The sequence below is a fragment of the Passer domesticus genome, chromosome 13 (assembly GCF_036417665.1).
Source record: "Passer domesticus isolate bPasDom1 chromosome 13, bPasDom1.hap1, whole genome shotgun sequence".
NCBI lineage: Eukaryota > Metazoa > Chordata > Aves > Passeriformes > Passeridae > Passer > Passer domesticus.
Window position 1 is genome coordinate 1,335,900 of NC_087486.1, and position 15,300 is coordinate 1,351,199.

General features: G+C 48.8%; 1 protein-coding gene across 4 annotated transcripts in view; it reads right to left on the reverse strand.

Annotated features, from left to right (window-relative positions):
* The window catches only part of HTR4 (5-hydroxytryptamine receptor 4), a 67,474-nt gene that overhangs the window by 34,311 nt on the left and 17,863 nt on the right, over positions 1-15,300 (reverse strand). For all 4 annotated transcript variants that reach the window (XR_010347289.1, XR_010347290.1, XM_064388059.1 and 1 more), the window contains exons 3-4: positions 4,377-4,502; positions 2,411-2,611 (exon numbers count right to left, since the gene is read on the reverse strand). Coding sequence is in view for 2 of the 4 variants with exons in the window: in XM_064388059.1 (XP_064244129.1) it covers positions 2,411-2,611; positions 4,377-4,502 (327 nt within the window). In the remaining 2 variants the exon portion in view is untranslated. The remainder of the gene's footprint in view (positions 1-2,410; positions 2,612-4,376; positions 4,503-15,300) is intronic.

The window sequence follows — 15,300 nt, forward strand, 5'->3', positions numbered from 1 at the left end:
CCCAGCCCCCAAAGACTTTGGGAAGTAATTGCATTGCAAATTGGACTGCAAATATTGGAGGAGAAAATTGCCTCTCCTGACAGGTCCGCTGTATTTGGAGACTCCGTCAGAGCTTCTGGGTCTGTTCATCTGCAGTGCAATTATTTTTTATTGCACTGGCACAAAGAATGGACATGTATGCATAAAACATGCAATAAACAAATATTTCAAGGCTAAATCTCTCTAATATATTAGAATATCAAAGAGATTATGAAGAAGCTTCAGGCAGTGGCAGCAAACTTTGGATTCAGTGAGCCCTGAGATACCTTTGCTACCTTGGAAAAATCCCTTTTCCAGCTGAGACTGGCAGAGGCTGGCTGCAGTACTTTTCTCCCTGAGTCTGAGCACTAAAATCAGTTTATTATATGGTGATTTCTCCAGATTTTCTCCAATGCCTTTGAGAATTCAAGCCTCAGAGCTTGTTTCCTTCTTTTCCAGAGGCAGCAGTGGAAATAGCTACAAGACTTTATCAGATAAAAGTCTTTTCAAGTAACACTTTGTGAATATCTTGAAGGGAATGACTTTCAAACTGAGTCTCTAGGATCAGATTAACCACCCAGTTTTCTTAAAAAACCCCTTAAAACTCACACCTGCATGCCCTGAAATAAAACAGAAGGCAGGAAATAGATCACAGAAAAACTACCAGCTAGAAGCAGCACACTCCCATAAATTCTGAATGCACACAAGAGCAAACAGCTGGAAAAATGGAATTAAGTCCTGGGAAGGAAGCAGTGCTGCCCTTGCAGCCCAGGGAGGATCGATGCTGGGCTGAGTCATCCCTCCCTCCACAAAAACCTCTCATTCATCCTCCTGCTCTGTCCTTTTGGGGTCATCCACCACCTTCTCCTCATCTGTTCTGGCCCCTTCACACTGCTCTCAATCAGTCCTCGCTGTGGAAAAAACCAACCCCAAACCAACTAAAAAATGTCACAGAAATTCAAGTTAATGCCAAGGGCTCAGGTGGAGGGGTGTCCCTGAAGCATCAGCTCCAAGCCCAGGCTGTCCCAGGATGTTGGGGACAGATGGGGCAGGAGCTCTGCACATGGGGGTCTCCAGGAGGGCAGGGAAAGGGGGAACCTCCTTTCTGTGCCCTCACTCAGGAGGTTCCTCATCCCCTGCTGCAGATCTGGGGCTGAAATCCCATTTTCCCTTCTCTCCACAACCCTCTCTATTTAATTAAGAGCCTGGAGAATCAAACTCCAGCATTTCAGAGAGCAAGGTCGTGTCCAGAGCACGGTGCCCAACATCTGCTTTCCTGGTAATTGGCTCAGAGCGGCAATTTGTCAATGGTTTGAAGATAACGAGCTTCCCATTTGTGTTCCAGCCATCTAAACTTGCAGATAAGGACAGGAGCTGTGGCTGTTGGATGTCAGCTTCTTTCTGGATAAAAAACTGCCTGTGCTGCTGCCCTGCCTCCCTCCCCACAGCACTGCTGCCCATCAGTACAGAAGTTAAGCAACTTTTTTTTTGAAGTCTGGCTGCGCTCACACTCTCAAGGTACTGAAATGCCACGTATTTAAATATCAGTTGTCACAATAACAAGAATAATTATGGTTATTTTGGCCCTGTTAGCAATACGAAGTAACAGGGTTTTCAAAGGATTGAAATCTCCACACAGAACTCAAAAAAAAACCACAAAAAAAACCCCTCTAAAATATTATCAGAATAGCCAAAATGTTTTCTACTGAGTGTTTATCTTGTGAAAAACTCATATGGAAGTTCTGCCATTTACCCAAAAATCTGCAGACAGCAGTCAAACAGAATTGCTCACCATAAATTATTGAGGCTTTGGGCTTTACTTTTAGGTGGCAAGAAAAGTTTGAAAGAAAGGAAAGTTTCTACGATCTCCCAGGAAATTTAGGCTGGAGAAGACCTGTGCCCAATGCCCACCTTGTCACATCCAGGTGACACCTCCAGGGATGGGCTCTCCAAAGCTCCCTGGGCAGCTCCAAGGCCTGAGCTCCCTTTCCATGGGGACATTGCTGCTGTGCCCACCCTGAGCCTGCCCTGGTGCAGTTTGAGGCTGTTCCCCTCATCCCAGGAACCTCTCTGCTGGAACAATCCCTGTTCACAATGCCCCAGCTCAGCTCCCACCTCTGCACACATTCGAGGTGTCTTTACCCCAAAGGAGGAACAGAACCACACCTGGCCAGTGCTGCCAACAGAGCTGTGCACACAACAACCCAGGCCCTCCCCAAAAATCTCATCCCACTCCAAATTTCTCTGCCCTCATCAGGATTCTCTCCGAAATCATCCCCTGGGAGGGATTTACTGCTCTGCCATTCCCAGCAGGTCCATCTCTGCCCTCTGGCAGCTCAGGACAGCCCAGAGCTCAGCAGAGCCGTCCAGCAGTGCCCCGTGCAGCTCGTACCTGTCCAGGGAGATGCAGCAGAGGTGCAGGATGGACGCCGTGGTCAGCAGCACGTCCAGGGAGGTGCGCACCAGGCAGAACATCTCTCCGTAGATCCAGTTGTCCTGAACCAGCTCCATGGCTCCAAAGGGCATCACCAGCACCGACACCAGCAGGTCAGCAAAGGCCAGGGAAACGATGAAATAGTTGGTCTTGATTTTCCTGCAAGGCAGATCACAAAATCAGGGTGGGTTCAGTGCAGCAGCCTCCCCACATGGACAGAGATTCCAGCTTGAATGTGGGTTTCATCTGCTCTGTTGCACTAAAAGCTCCTCTCTAACACACTCCTCACTTTATATGGTCACCCCTGGCTTGCTCCTGGTTTTTAAAGCTAAATATCCACCATTTTCCTGGCCTAAACAGATCTTTCTGCTCACCCAGAGGAGGCAAATGGATGCTAACAGGCCTCTGCAGGTGGCTCAGCCTCACAGCTTGCACTGGAGACTCTGGGGTGGAAGAAGGGGATTTTATTTTAACTTGTAAATGGAGAAAATCCTTCCAGAAAGCACTGAGAATAATCTAGACTGAAGCTGTAATTTTAACTTGAAGAGTACTTTTTAAATCACAACAATAAAATAGAATTAAATCCATTAAAAATCCCACGCAGCACATGAATAGAGGCTGTTAAATCTCTCTCTCTCTGCTCCTGAGGCTGGGCTGACAATTCCCAGGGTTAGCAGCAGCCTTGAGACAGGAATTGTGCCTGTGACCCCCTCAAATCATGGACAGCATTTGCTAAGTTGTGCTGGTGCTGCACAACCACAACCAGACCTTGGTCTGTGTGCTGCTGATGAGCTCATGGGGAAATCTGAGACGGAAAAGGGCCAGAGGCCAAGCTGGGAATTGCTGCTTAGCTGTGCTTTTCCCTGATTTGTCTGGTTTTCTACACCGAGAATGCTAAAAAGATGAGGATGGGAATTTAAACGGTGCCAGTGCTGCGGGATGAGCCGAGGGCAGGGAGGGCCTGCAAGGCAGGGGCAGCTCCTGCCCTCAGCTCGTCAGGAGGGGCTGTGTCCCCTGGGTGGGCTCACCTGAGCTGCCCGTCCAGGCACAGGGCCACCATGACCAGCAGGTTGCCCAGTTTAGTTTGCCATCAACACCAGCAGGTTTCCCAGTTTAGCTGGCCATCATGACCAGCAGGTTGCCCAGTTTAGTTTGCCATCAACACCAGCAGGTTGCCCAGTTTAGTTTGCCATCAACACCAGCAGGTTTCCCAGTTTAGCTGGCCATCATGACCAGCAGGTTGCCCAGTCTGGTTGGCCACCATGACCAGCAGGTTGCCCAGTCTGGTTGGCCACCACAACCAGCAGGTTGCCCAGTTTGGTTGGCCACCATGGCCAGCAGGTTGCCCAGTTTGGTTGGCCACCACAACCAGCAGGTTGCCCAGTTTGGTTGGCCACCATGGCCAGCAGGTTGCCCAGTTTAGTTTGCCATCAACACCAGCAGGTTTCCCAGTTTAGCTGGCCATCATGACCAGCAGGTTTCCCAGTTTAGCTGGCCATCATGACCAGCAGGTTGCCCAGTCTGGTTGGCCATCATGACCATCAGGTTCCCCAGTTTTGTTGGCCATCATGACCAGCAGGTTGCCATCTCAACACCACGATGTTCGTGCATCTGGGACTCAACCCATGACAGATCCCGTTGTTCCATCAGCCGAACAGCCTGTTTGATTGCTCCTGAGCAGCTTTTACAGGCCATTCAAAACCTCCCAGTGCTACACAGCCATTGCTCTGGTCCCTACAGCCCCAGGCTCTGAGCCAGCCACATGCTCATATTTCAGGAGAGTTGTCACAGGCTGGAACCTCTGCCAGTCAGCCCACACTGGTTTATGGAGCCAGCTGGAATTTTATTTATCACTGGATTAATGCTAACCACAGATCAGCTTGTCCTGCAGAATGAGGAGGGGCTGTGTCCCAGGGGGGCTCACCTGAGCTGCCTGTCCCGGCACACGGCCACCATGACCAGCAGGTTGCCCAGGATGGCCATCAGGATGACGGCGGAGATGAAGGAGAGCAGCACGATCTTCTCCGCGATGCCGAAGCCCTCACTTGAACTGGGGGGAACCAGAGACAAAAGTGGGAGAAACAGGACTCACTCCTTAAAATTTTTCAAAATTACAGTACAGTTGGGGTGCTCGGCAAACTGCCCAGATCATACCAGTGAGTTAAAACAACTTTCCTTATATATTTTTTCATTGCACTGATCAGATGCATATTTATGAAGGTTATACATATTCAAATATTCCTTTGAGTTCTTTCACGTGTTCTGGGAATTCTTTAGTTTTGTTTGACTCCTGACCCCTCATGCAATAACGCAGATTTGTGTTTTGGGAGTTGTGTATATAATTTTCTCACAATTTATATGTTATTTCCTTACAATGTCTGTGCCATTTCTTCACAACTACAAATGGGGAATTATTGACAGTGGCAAAGTCAGTGGTAGAAGTCTTTTTCACATCCTTTCTTTTAATGTTATCTGTGTGGTTCTTTCAGTGTTGTCTAATCATACAGACAGTTTTAGCTATTTCTACAAACTTATTTAAGTTATTCTCACTATTGTCAGTTAGTTACAAAAATAAAAGTATCCTGCAAAAGCAAACACTACACAGGCTCTATTTTAATATTTTGTGAAAGCCTAAACTACAATATATTTTTATCACACTAATACATATATAAGCCACACATGGCCAGGACATTTTTTTTTTTCCAAAAGTTTTAGTATCATAAAATCACAGAATGGTTTGGGTTGGAAGGGACTTTAAAACTCATCTCATTCCACACCTTCTGCTATCCCAGGAGGCCCCAAGCCCTGTCCAGGGACACTGCAGGGACGGGGCAGCCACAGCTGCTCTGGGAATTCCACCCCAGCCCTTCCCCACCCTCACAGGGAAGGATTTTTTCTTACCTGTAACCTCAATTTCCCCTTTTCCATTCTGAACCCATCACTCTTTGTCACTACAGTTCCTGATGTGATGTGACAAGGACTAATGGGTTCAAACTTTCCTCAAGACAAGTCTTTTACAGCTTCAGTTTCAAAATCTACATAATGTTTTGCCTTTTTCTCTCTTCATTCCGTGCTACAAAACACAAAACTGTCTGGCTTTTTACTTAGTAATTTTTCCAGAGTTAGGGAAAGGAAATATTTTTCTTTCCAAGTGCCTAATTTTCCCCTACTCTGAGATAATAATTTCTTTCAGTTAACGAAGAGCAAGAAAAGAAAAAGGAAGAATAACATAAAATCCCCCCCACAATGTCAGCCATATTTTAAATCTTCATTTCTACAAATAATTTGCTGTATCAAAGAAAGTGTTTGGTTTTTCTTTTTCTTTTTCTTTTTTTTTTTTTGTTTTCAGAGCTTGCAAAGCAGAAGGTAACACCCAGCATGCAATAAATTCCTCATTAACCTGATTTACTACAAAATTTTGAGTTATTTTTCCCTAAAGCTATTTCTAACGATATATCCTGAATAAACTGCATCCTAAACCTGCTTGTGTGACTTCACATCACACAGGTGAGAACGGGGTTTTTCCTGTTATCAAGTGTGGCTGGACGTAAAGTGGCATTAAAAGCAACACTTGACACTAATTCAGCAGGGAAATTTCTTCTCAGCCTACAGAGCCAGTGTTGGACACCCAGGATTAGTGCTGTGAGGCTGCTCAGGTAATTGAAAAATGGAACTGTTATTCTGTGTTACCTTCACTGACCCTGGGGCCACCTTTTATGCACTAAACCACATCCCAGGCTTTTTGCACTTTATCTCACTGAGCTCTCCCGATCTGGAGAAAAGCTAAAAGGGATTAGAAACTCCTGGCACATAGAGATGTTGAGTTTTACTCACCCAAACAAGCTCTGGAAACACCAGAGGAGTGCAGAAATGAGCCAGACATCTCTCCAGACATTGCCTGGGGGTGTTCCACCTTTGAGAGTTGTAAATCCACATTTCCCACCCTGTCCTGAGGGTGGTGGCATCCCTGGGCAGAAGTGGTCACCACCAGGTCTGAGCAGAGCCCAGCAGGGCAGGAACTCCCCCTGGCACATTTGGGAGAGGAACTTTGGCTCTGAAATCACTTTTGGGAGTGTTTCCCTCGTGCCATTTCCCACTGCTCCCCTGGGGAACATCCAACGGGCAGATGCCTCGCTGGGCTGCAGGAGGATTTCATCTGGGCTCTTGCTGCCTTTGGAATAATCCATCATCAGGAATACATGTTAATTATTCAGTCTTAGTAATTCCAAGTTGTTAATAATGGAAGAAGTGGATATTGCTGTAAATTGAAATCAATGGTTTGCATAACATCTTTTATCAAATCGGAGTGCTCTGGCTCCCAAGCTTGCTTCCCTCTTTAATAAAGCAGAGATTGATGGGTTTGCTATTATGAGGAAACGAGATTCAGGCAAAATGATTGCTGGTTAGCAGGAATACAGAAATCACTTAAGGAGAAAGGTGAAATACTGATGGGGAATGAATGCTTAAAACCCACATATGGACATATTTAAAAAGCTCTTCTGCATAGTCATTAATGTGAAAGTGAAAAGAAGGGTAATTACTCTTTCAAGCTCAATTTTCACTTTCCTGTAAACACCCCAACTTTTCTAAACGAGCTCAAGTGCTTTTGCATATTTTCTGCAGCAGTTAAAGAGCACAGATCAGTCATGGGGGCAGAGCAGGCACATTCCCTGGATCCCACTGCACGCAGAGGGGAAACCCCTGAGATCCAAACTCACACAGTGGGAGCCTCGGAAAGAGTTCTCTTGATTTAACATTCCCTCGGGTGTGGGGAATAAAGGCTTGGGTTGAACGTTTCCAGCCAGGGCTTTTCCCTCTGTAGTATTTCATAACCACAAATAAGCTGTCATTGGCCTCTCCTCTTTCCTGCTTCCCTGATTATTCCTAGGCATAAAAAAATCATTGGGTCTTAAGCACCTAAAAATCAAGATAAGCTGTTTATGAGTAAACCTGATAAAGCGGCTCAGTACAGAAACATGACAATAGGGAAGTGGTGATTTGATCTCTGCCTTTCCAGCTGTTACCACATCCTTTTCTAAAATATTAACCACAAGTCAGCATCAATCCAGAAGCATTTAATTTCCTTTAATGCCTTTAAATGCTGCACTGCTTCGCTTCAGCCCGTGCAGATGGCAGGACAGCTCCCAGCAGATCCCAGTCAATTCTGTCCTTCACTTCTGTTTTAGAAACAGACTGAAATTAATTAAAGTATTGACAAGCCGGGAATAAACAGCACTCCACGTATCAAAATAACCCGGTCATATGATTCGCTTATTTGTGTGGTTTTTTGGAAAAAAAAAAAAAAAATCAAATAGATTGTGGCAGTGGGGTGGGAAGGAAGGGATGAGGTTTTCTCCTTTTGTGCTGGTTTGAAACAAAACTCCTGATACCATCAGCAGCCCTGCACCTCGGCTCTCCCGGAGGCTGAAAGCTGCAGTGCTCCAGAGAATGAAGTGTTTTAAGCAGCTGATAACGCTGATTAAAACCAATTGTCTGTCAAGATGAAGCACAGAAGACAGGCTGTTTGGATGCTGCAGAAATTGCCGTGTGTGGGCTGGCGCAGTCCGTGCTGGAGCATCCCCACTTTGGGGACAGGGACCTGCTGGGGCTGCCACACACGGGGGACCTCCAGCCCTGCTCCAGCTCAGCCTCCGGGCCTGAATCTGGAATCTCCTGAGCTGGAAGGGACCCCCAGGATCACCCAGCCCAGCACACCCCGAAATCCCAGCCTGGCATCCCTGGAGCAGCGTCCCATTCCCTGGGGAGCCTGGGCAGTGCCAGCACCCTCTGGGGAAGAACCTTTCCCAAAATCCAGCCTGCCCCTGCCTGGCACAGCCCTGCCCTTCCTGGGTGCTGTCCCTGTCCCAGGGCAGAGTCTGGAGCTGCAGACCCTGAAAGAATTTCGGATGCTGCCCTGGATCTCCTTTCAGTGTTGTGGCTGTGGCACCAATGCTCTGCCTGGAGAAGGGCTCAGGGATCTGCTGCTGGATTTTCATAGAATCTCAGAACCACAGAAAGGTTTGGCTTGGAAGGGATATCAAAGAGCATCCAGCTTCACTCCCCCAGCCACGGGCAGGGCCACCTTTCACTAGAATGAGTCAAGAATTTCTTCCTAACACCTAATCTAAGTCTTCCTTTTATCTTAGTTTAAAACAGTGCCTCCTTTTCCCATCTCAGTCTCTATCTCCCATCCCCTCAGCTGCTCCTCCATGGCCCCTCCATGCCCTTCCCATCCCCGTGTTCCTCTCGGGAGGCTCTCCCAAGCTTTAGAGATGTTTTTCCCTCTGTGGTGCCCAACCTGCCCCCAGGACTGGAGGTGAGGCTCTCACAGGGCACAGGGAGCTCCCAGTGCCCAGCCCAGCCACCCCTGAGCTCTGCTCCCTGCATCTCCCCAGCTGGCAGCAGCACAATTCTGCCTTTGCCCGTGGAAATTGGATCTGGGGCTGAGCACTCCTCCAGGACAAGGAGCTGATTTATCATGGCCTGAGCCAACAGGCAGGACTTTGCCCTTGGGGAATGAGGGAGGAGATACAGCCAGGCCTGGGGGGCTCTGCCTGAGCCCTGGGGCTCTCCTTGCAGGGCACGAGGGGCCCAGCAGAGCCCCCTGTGTGCCCCTCCTGCGGGGCAGCAGCGAGCCCTGGCTCTGCTCCATGCCAGGCAGCAGATCCACATTACATAATTCACACCCACGAGTGAGCAGATACTGCTGCAGGGCTGATGCGTGTGAGCACAGCCCTCAAACCCCATTAGACTGTCACCTGGAATGTAAGCTAAAATTAACTCATGAAATCAGCATGAGATTAAGATCACAGTATTTACACGGAGCAGAGGCAGCTGCTGCAAGCACTTTGTTTGGCATCCTCTAACAACTTCCAGAGGAGAGCCCTTGTGCCACCAAATCCCACCCTGGCACATCCACCTGGGCTCTGCAGCACCCTGGATTCATCTTTTTTCCTTATCATGTATTTATATATATCTGCAGACTTTAATCCAGCTGTCCCCTTGGGGTGCTGGACACTCCCCTCGTGTTCTCACACCAACACAACTCTTTGGGATGTGCAGCACAGGGAGGAGCTGGAGCTGCCCAGAGAGCCCAGAGGAGGCACCAGGATGCTCAGAGGGATGGAGCAGCTCTGCTGGGAGAGCTGGGGCTCTGTGCACAGCCAGAGTGCTTTAATGCAGCTGCCCAACACTCCACAACAATGAAAAAACCCAAATCTCTGACTTAGGCAGGGATTTAGACACACTACACAGCACAGCAGAGATGTTGTAACAATCATTTCTCTTTGTAAATGCTGAATAAAACCAAAGATCAAACGCGTGTTTAATCAGAAATGCCTTGATCAGTTCCCAATTAGAACTGCTCCTCCAAAGCAAGCCCACAGCCTCTGCCAAACCAACAGCAGCTTCCTGAGGAACAGAGGGTGATGAAAGCAGCACAACAGCAATCCTGACTTTTGGTGCATATTCCATAATCATAATGTGATTATCCCCTCTTTTCTAGGTGGTTTTGCCTCTCTCCTGTCACCCACAAGGTTTGGTCACCAACAAACAGCACAGAGCTGTGCTCGGGAGAGCTGATGGAGTGAAGCACCTCATGTCCAATATTCTCAATAATTGTCACTCATTTCCCTTCCACATTCTCCAAGTGCTGAGGGCAGAGCCCAGGGTGTATTTCTGCACAGGAATGTTTGCAATTTGGCTACTGTACAGGATAATTTTCCCTCACAGACATCACCATTACACACATGCACCACTCGAGCTTTACCTCAGGAGGTCAGAAACAGGGAGGGACTGGGTGCAGACCCGTGACACAGAGTGGGAAAAGAAAGGTTTAGGCTCACACCAAACGTACTCTGAGTGCCCAGATTTCTCCCAGAATTGAGAATTATTGCCTCCTGCAATGACCAGGTGCAGAACTGGGGTGCACAGAGCCCACAGCTCTTCAGGAGTTGTGCTGCTGCTCCTGGGCTCAAAGCATTTAATGTCCTGTCTCTTTTTACCTTTTCCTGTAAAAATCCCCCCGAAATAAGTGCTGCCCTATGCCCAGAGATTTGTTACCACTTGATCAAAACCCCTCTGGCAGTTCTCAGTCATTCTCATTCTGACTTCTCTTTCTCCAACCTTTGTTTCTGTCTCTGCCCAAAGCCCAGGACTTGCAAGATGTTGAAATCAGAAACCATGAAGGTCCTGCTCTGCCTTTCAAACAATATCTGCACTCAGGGAAATATTGTTAGATGAGAGGCATTTATTCAAGACCCTGGAAGGGTCCTGGAATGAGGCTGGGTATTAAAATATCCAGGCTGTGCCCTTTCCCCACTGCCTGTTTACACCTTGGACAGCAAAAGACAAATACAGCTATTGGCTGTCTAACTTCTGATATTTCCTGGAGAGCTTCCCAGTTTCAAACCTCAAAAAAGTTCCTTGCAGTTACCTCTGCTAATGGAAGACTTGGCACAGCCAGGATAAAACATTGATTTCTAAAATACATTTTATTTGAGACCTCCCCCTGACCCCCTGTGTGACTCCAAGCCACGCCAAAAAAACAGTTCCCAGCTCATTTTGAGCTTTCCTATATAAAACAAAGTTTGTTAAAGATAATTCCAGTGGTGCCAGCCAGAAACAGAAATGTTCACAGCTCATTTTTATGGCCCTCACTGGTGTGGAGGCTGCAGACAGGTGTCCTCTCTGGGCAAGGACATGGAATGCCCTTGACTCAAGAGCAGAACACTCAAATTCCTTGGTTTGTTTTAGCTGAACCTCCTCCTCCATCCCCAGCTAAGTGCATGTTCTGAGTGCTCCCCACCAAGCCCTCGCCACATTTCTCACTCCAAATGAACAGGAGAGGAGGCCCAGGTGCTTGGAGGGTGGGGAGGGCAGGCTCTCAGCTCAGGTGGGGCTGGTGCCACCCAGGAGGCAGGAGCAGCACCTTTCTCCAGCCTGGCAAGCTCTGGGAGCGTTTGTTAATTGTGTTTAATTGGGGCTAAGCAGGGCAGGGGCTTCCAGCAGGACGGTGATCACCTGCAGAGGTCCCTGATCCCTGGAAACAGCCACCCTGGCAAAGAGGGCACTGCAAACATGGGGAGAAGTGGAATTTTGCCAGCCTAATGCTGAGGGTCAGCCCTGGAAATCAGGAGAGGTGCTGTGGAAAGCACTGCAGCTGCCCTGGGCAAAAGCTGGCAACAAGGTCCAGCCCATTCCGAGCCCTGGAGCCCAGCCTGCCCCAGGATATCCCAGTTTTCAGGATGGTTTTCACATCCTTCCACAGCCTTCTCCAGATCTGCACTCTGTGCACAGACACTGATGCTAAAAATGCCATGCAAGACATCAAAAAGTTCATTTCAGTGGCCCAGCTCTTGGTCCAGGGAATTCCCACGTGCACAGACTGCTCTAACAAAAGCAGATGAAGGCTCACAGAGTGATGGGCACAAACACAAGCAGGAGCTGCCCCTGAGCACTGGCCAGCTCTGTGCAGAGCCTGTGTCTCCCGTGCTGCACAGCTGCCATCAGAGCACACTGTTCATCTGCAGGAGCTGGAGCCAGGCTCAAAAACTCCATTAATTAAGTGTTGGCGGAGGTGTTTGGAAAGATGTTCCCATAAATATAGTGCTTTAAAGTGTTTCCCTAGAAACTGAGAAAAGAGTTGAACAATATGAAAAATAGCCAGGCTGATGACTCCCCCATGGAGCAGCGCCTGGGCTGGAGGGACCCTTTAGGAAACAGAACTTTTCCCCCAAGCTGGCCACTGGAAATGCTTGGCTGGCAGCACAAAATGCAAGAGTGAGCCTTTTTATCATTCCTTGCTCCCTGTGCCCTCCTGCTTTGCCCTGGTGCTGCTGGCAGGTGGGGGATGCTCTGTGGCTGCAGGCTCAGGAATGGCCCTGGTGTTTGAGTGCTCCCCGTGTGGGGATTCCTCCCAAACCCAACCACCTCAGCACCTCCAGGCACAGCGAGGATAAACCTGGCACACCCCACAGCCTCTTTCAGCTGGCTGTTCATAGGATTTCATGGAATCACTGGGGTGGGAAAAGCCCTCCCAGAGCACTGAGTGCCAGCTGTGCCCCATCCCCACCCTGTCCCCAGCCCAGAGCCCGAGTGCCACCTCCAGCCCTTCCTGGGACACTCCAGGGATGGGGATCCAACCCTCCCTGGGCAGTTCCAGTGCCTGAGCCCCCTTTCCATGGGGAAATTCCTGCTGTGCCCACCCTGAGCTGCCCTGGCCCAGCCTGAGGCCGTTCCCTCTGCTCCTGTCCCTGTTCCTGGAGCACAGCCAGACCCCCCGGCTGTCCCCTCCTGGTAGGAGCTGTGCAGAGCCACAAGGGCCCCCTGAGCCTCCTTTGCTCCAGGCTGAGCCCCTTCCCAGCTCCCTCAGGGATTCTCCAGCCCCTTCCCAGCTCCCTCAGCCCCTCTGGGAGCTCCAGCCCCTTCCCCAGCCCGGAGGACCAGGTGGAGAAGACAGAGTTTGGCAGAAAATCTTCCCAATCAGTTCATTTACCTCTGCAGAAATACAAGAGCAAATCCCTCTCTGGCTGGATGCTGCTGATAGCACAGAAGGATTAGAGCTGATCTTCCCTTGGAAAGGGAAGGAGGAAGAGAGCTCCAGGCTGATTGTGGCCTGTTAAATGACATTTTATAGCCTGCTATTTCTCACCTAAACACAAGAGTGATCAAAGGACTTGAGATAAACAATGATTTAATGGCTCCAAGTGTAGGAGCTGGAGAGGTTTTGAAAAGGGCTTGTGTACACAAGAATAAACATTTTATTGCAACCTCAGCTGTTTGCTTTCCATGAATCCCCACTGCCAGGGCACTCAGAGCACACAAACACTTCGCTCAGCTCCTTCCATTTCCTACACTTTGGGTCGTTTTGGTGCCTGCTTGGTGGCAACCTCTCAGCCCAGCTCAGGAGTGGCTGGCGTGTCCTGAGCAGGGGGTGAGGGCACGGTCCAGCTCCTCTGGGACATCCTGGAGCTCCAGGGATGGGCCTTTGGGTCCCTGAATCTCCCTCCATCACTCTTGCTCCTGTTTCTCCCAGGTTTGGATGGGGAGAGGAGATCAAGGACCTTCCCTGCCTGTGCACAGCACCAGGAGCCCAACCCAGCAGGAGCTCCACAGGGAGAAGGAGCCAGCACAGCAATCTCCAGGATTTGGGACTCCCCAAACACACAATTCCCAGTGCTCCCCGTGCCTCTGTACCACGGCTTTGGGTTAAAAAATGGGATTTTGCCTTTGCTTCAGAACAAACCCAGCCAGTCCAAGCGCTGTGGTTCCTTGTTCCCTCACCTTGCTGCTCATTCCTCAAAGTCAAGATAAGATTAATGAGCTGCACACAGAACTGCTGGAGGGCTCTGCACTTTCCAAGCCACAAAAACACCTTCAGCAGCAAAGTGAGAAAACTGAAGCTGATAAAGCCAAGTTTGGAAGCAATTAACATCAATCTAAAATTCAGCGGGTTTGGGGGCTCGGCTTAAAAATAAAAAGCAATTACTGCTGTGGCAAACTGAAATAATACCTTGTTTTTGCAAAGTTGACTTAGCCAAGGGAGTCTGCCTTCAGCAGCAGCTGGAATTAAAAGGGTTTTGTAAAAGCTGTTTACCAGCATTAAAGTGTTGGTGATTTTTTTTTTTCACCTGTTTATCCAGACTGTAACAGCCTGAGGAAGCAAGAACCCTTTACTGAGTGTGAAGCACTCAGGACAATATCCCAAAATCTGCCTGGAACACAACTGTGGGATCAATATTTCCCACGTGTGGGAAAAGCCAGGGTCCATAAAGGAGACAGAGGAGTCCTGCAACTTGGTTAGAATAAAAGGAGATATTCCACTGGGGAATCTCAAAATTCCTTTTGTCCCGGACTCCTGGCTGCCTGTAGCCCTCTTCCCTTCCCCACTGGTTCTGCAACAGGCTTTGTGCTGACCCTTTATCTACGACCCTAAAGTTCAGGAGTCAAACCCGTCCGGGGTCTGTAACAACCTTGCCCTTGAGGCTGCTGGAGGCATCAAAAGCCACTTCAAAGCCATTCATGAATTGTTTGTAAAGACATTAGCACACATCTTCCCCGATCAGCGTGAAGGAGATTTTCCAAGGGAAACTTCAGCCAGCCCAGGAAAATCAGGTGCCAGCTTTGAGCAAAGCTCAGATTCTCAGTTAAATGCCATTTCCCAAATCGTTGCAATGGGTAAAGAGGAAAGAAAAAGGAAAGAAAGGAGAAAAAAGGTGGGGGGAAAAAAAGGCAGGGAGGGAAAGGATGGGAAAAAAGGATGGGGAAAAAAAGCAGGAGAAAAAGCAGGCTAAAGAAAAAAGGTGGGAAAAATCAGGTGGGGGGAAAAGGATGGTGAAAAAAGGGGTTGGAAAAAGGGAGTGGGGGGAAAAAGGCAGAAAAAAAAGTCGAGGAAAAAGGGGGTGGGGAAAAAAAGCTAGAGAGGGAAGTGAGGAGAAGAGGCAGAGGGAAAACGGCAGGGAAAAAAAGGCAGAAAAATGCCGAGCAAAAATGCCATGCAGAACTGGTGTAGATGAGGGTCACCTGTGCTCCAAAAATAAAAGAGAATGGATTTAGCTCCCATGACATAACAGAGGCTGTCAGACCTCCAGAAGCTCTGCTTCATTCCTGGGAATGCTCAGCAGGAATGATGGAGCCTTACCCAAAGCCTGGGCAGGTTTTCAGAGTCCCAAAGGCACAGCACAATTGTGACTTCCCCTGGTAAGAGCCCAAGCCAGGCAGAGCTTGGCCCCTCTGGATTGCTGTAACCAAACTGAGGTTTTCATTGCAAACCACTTGACAGGATCTCATTAACCTACTGCCTGTAATAGATGTACCAATAACAATCACCGAGTCGCATGAAATTAAAA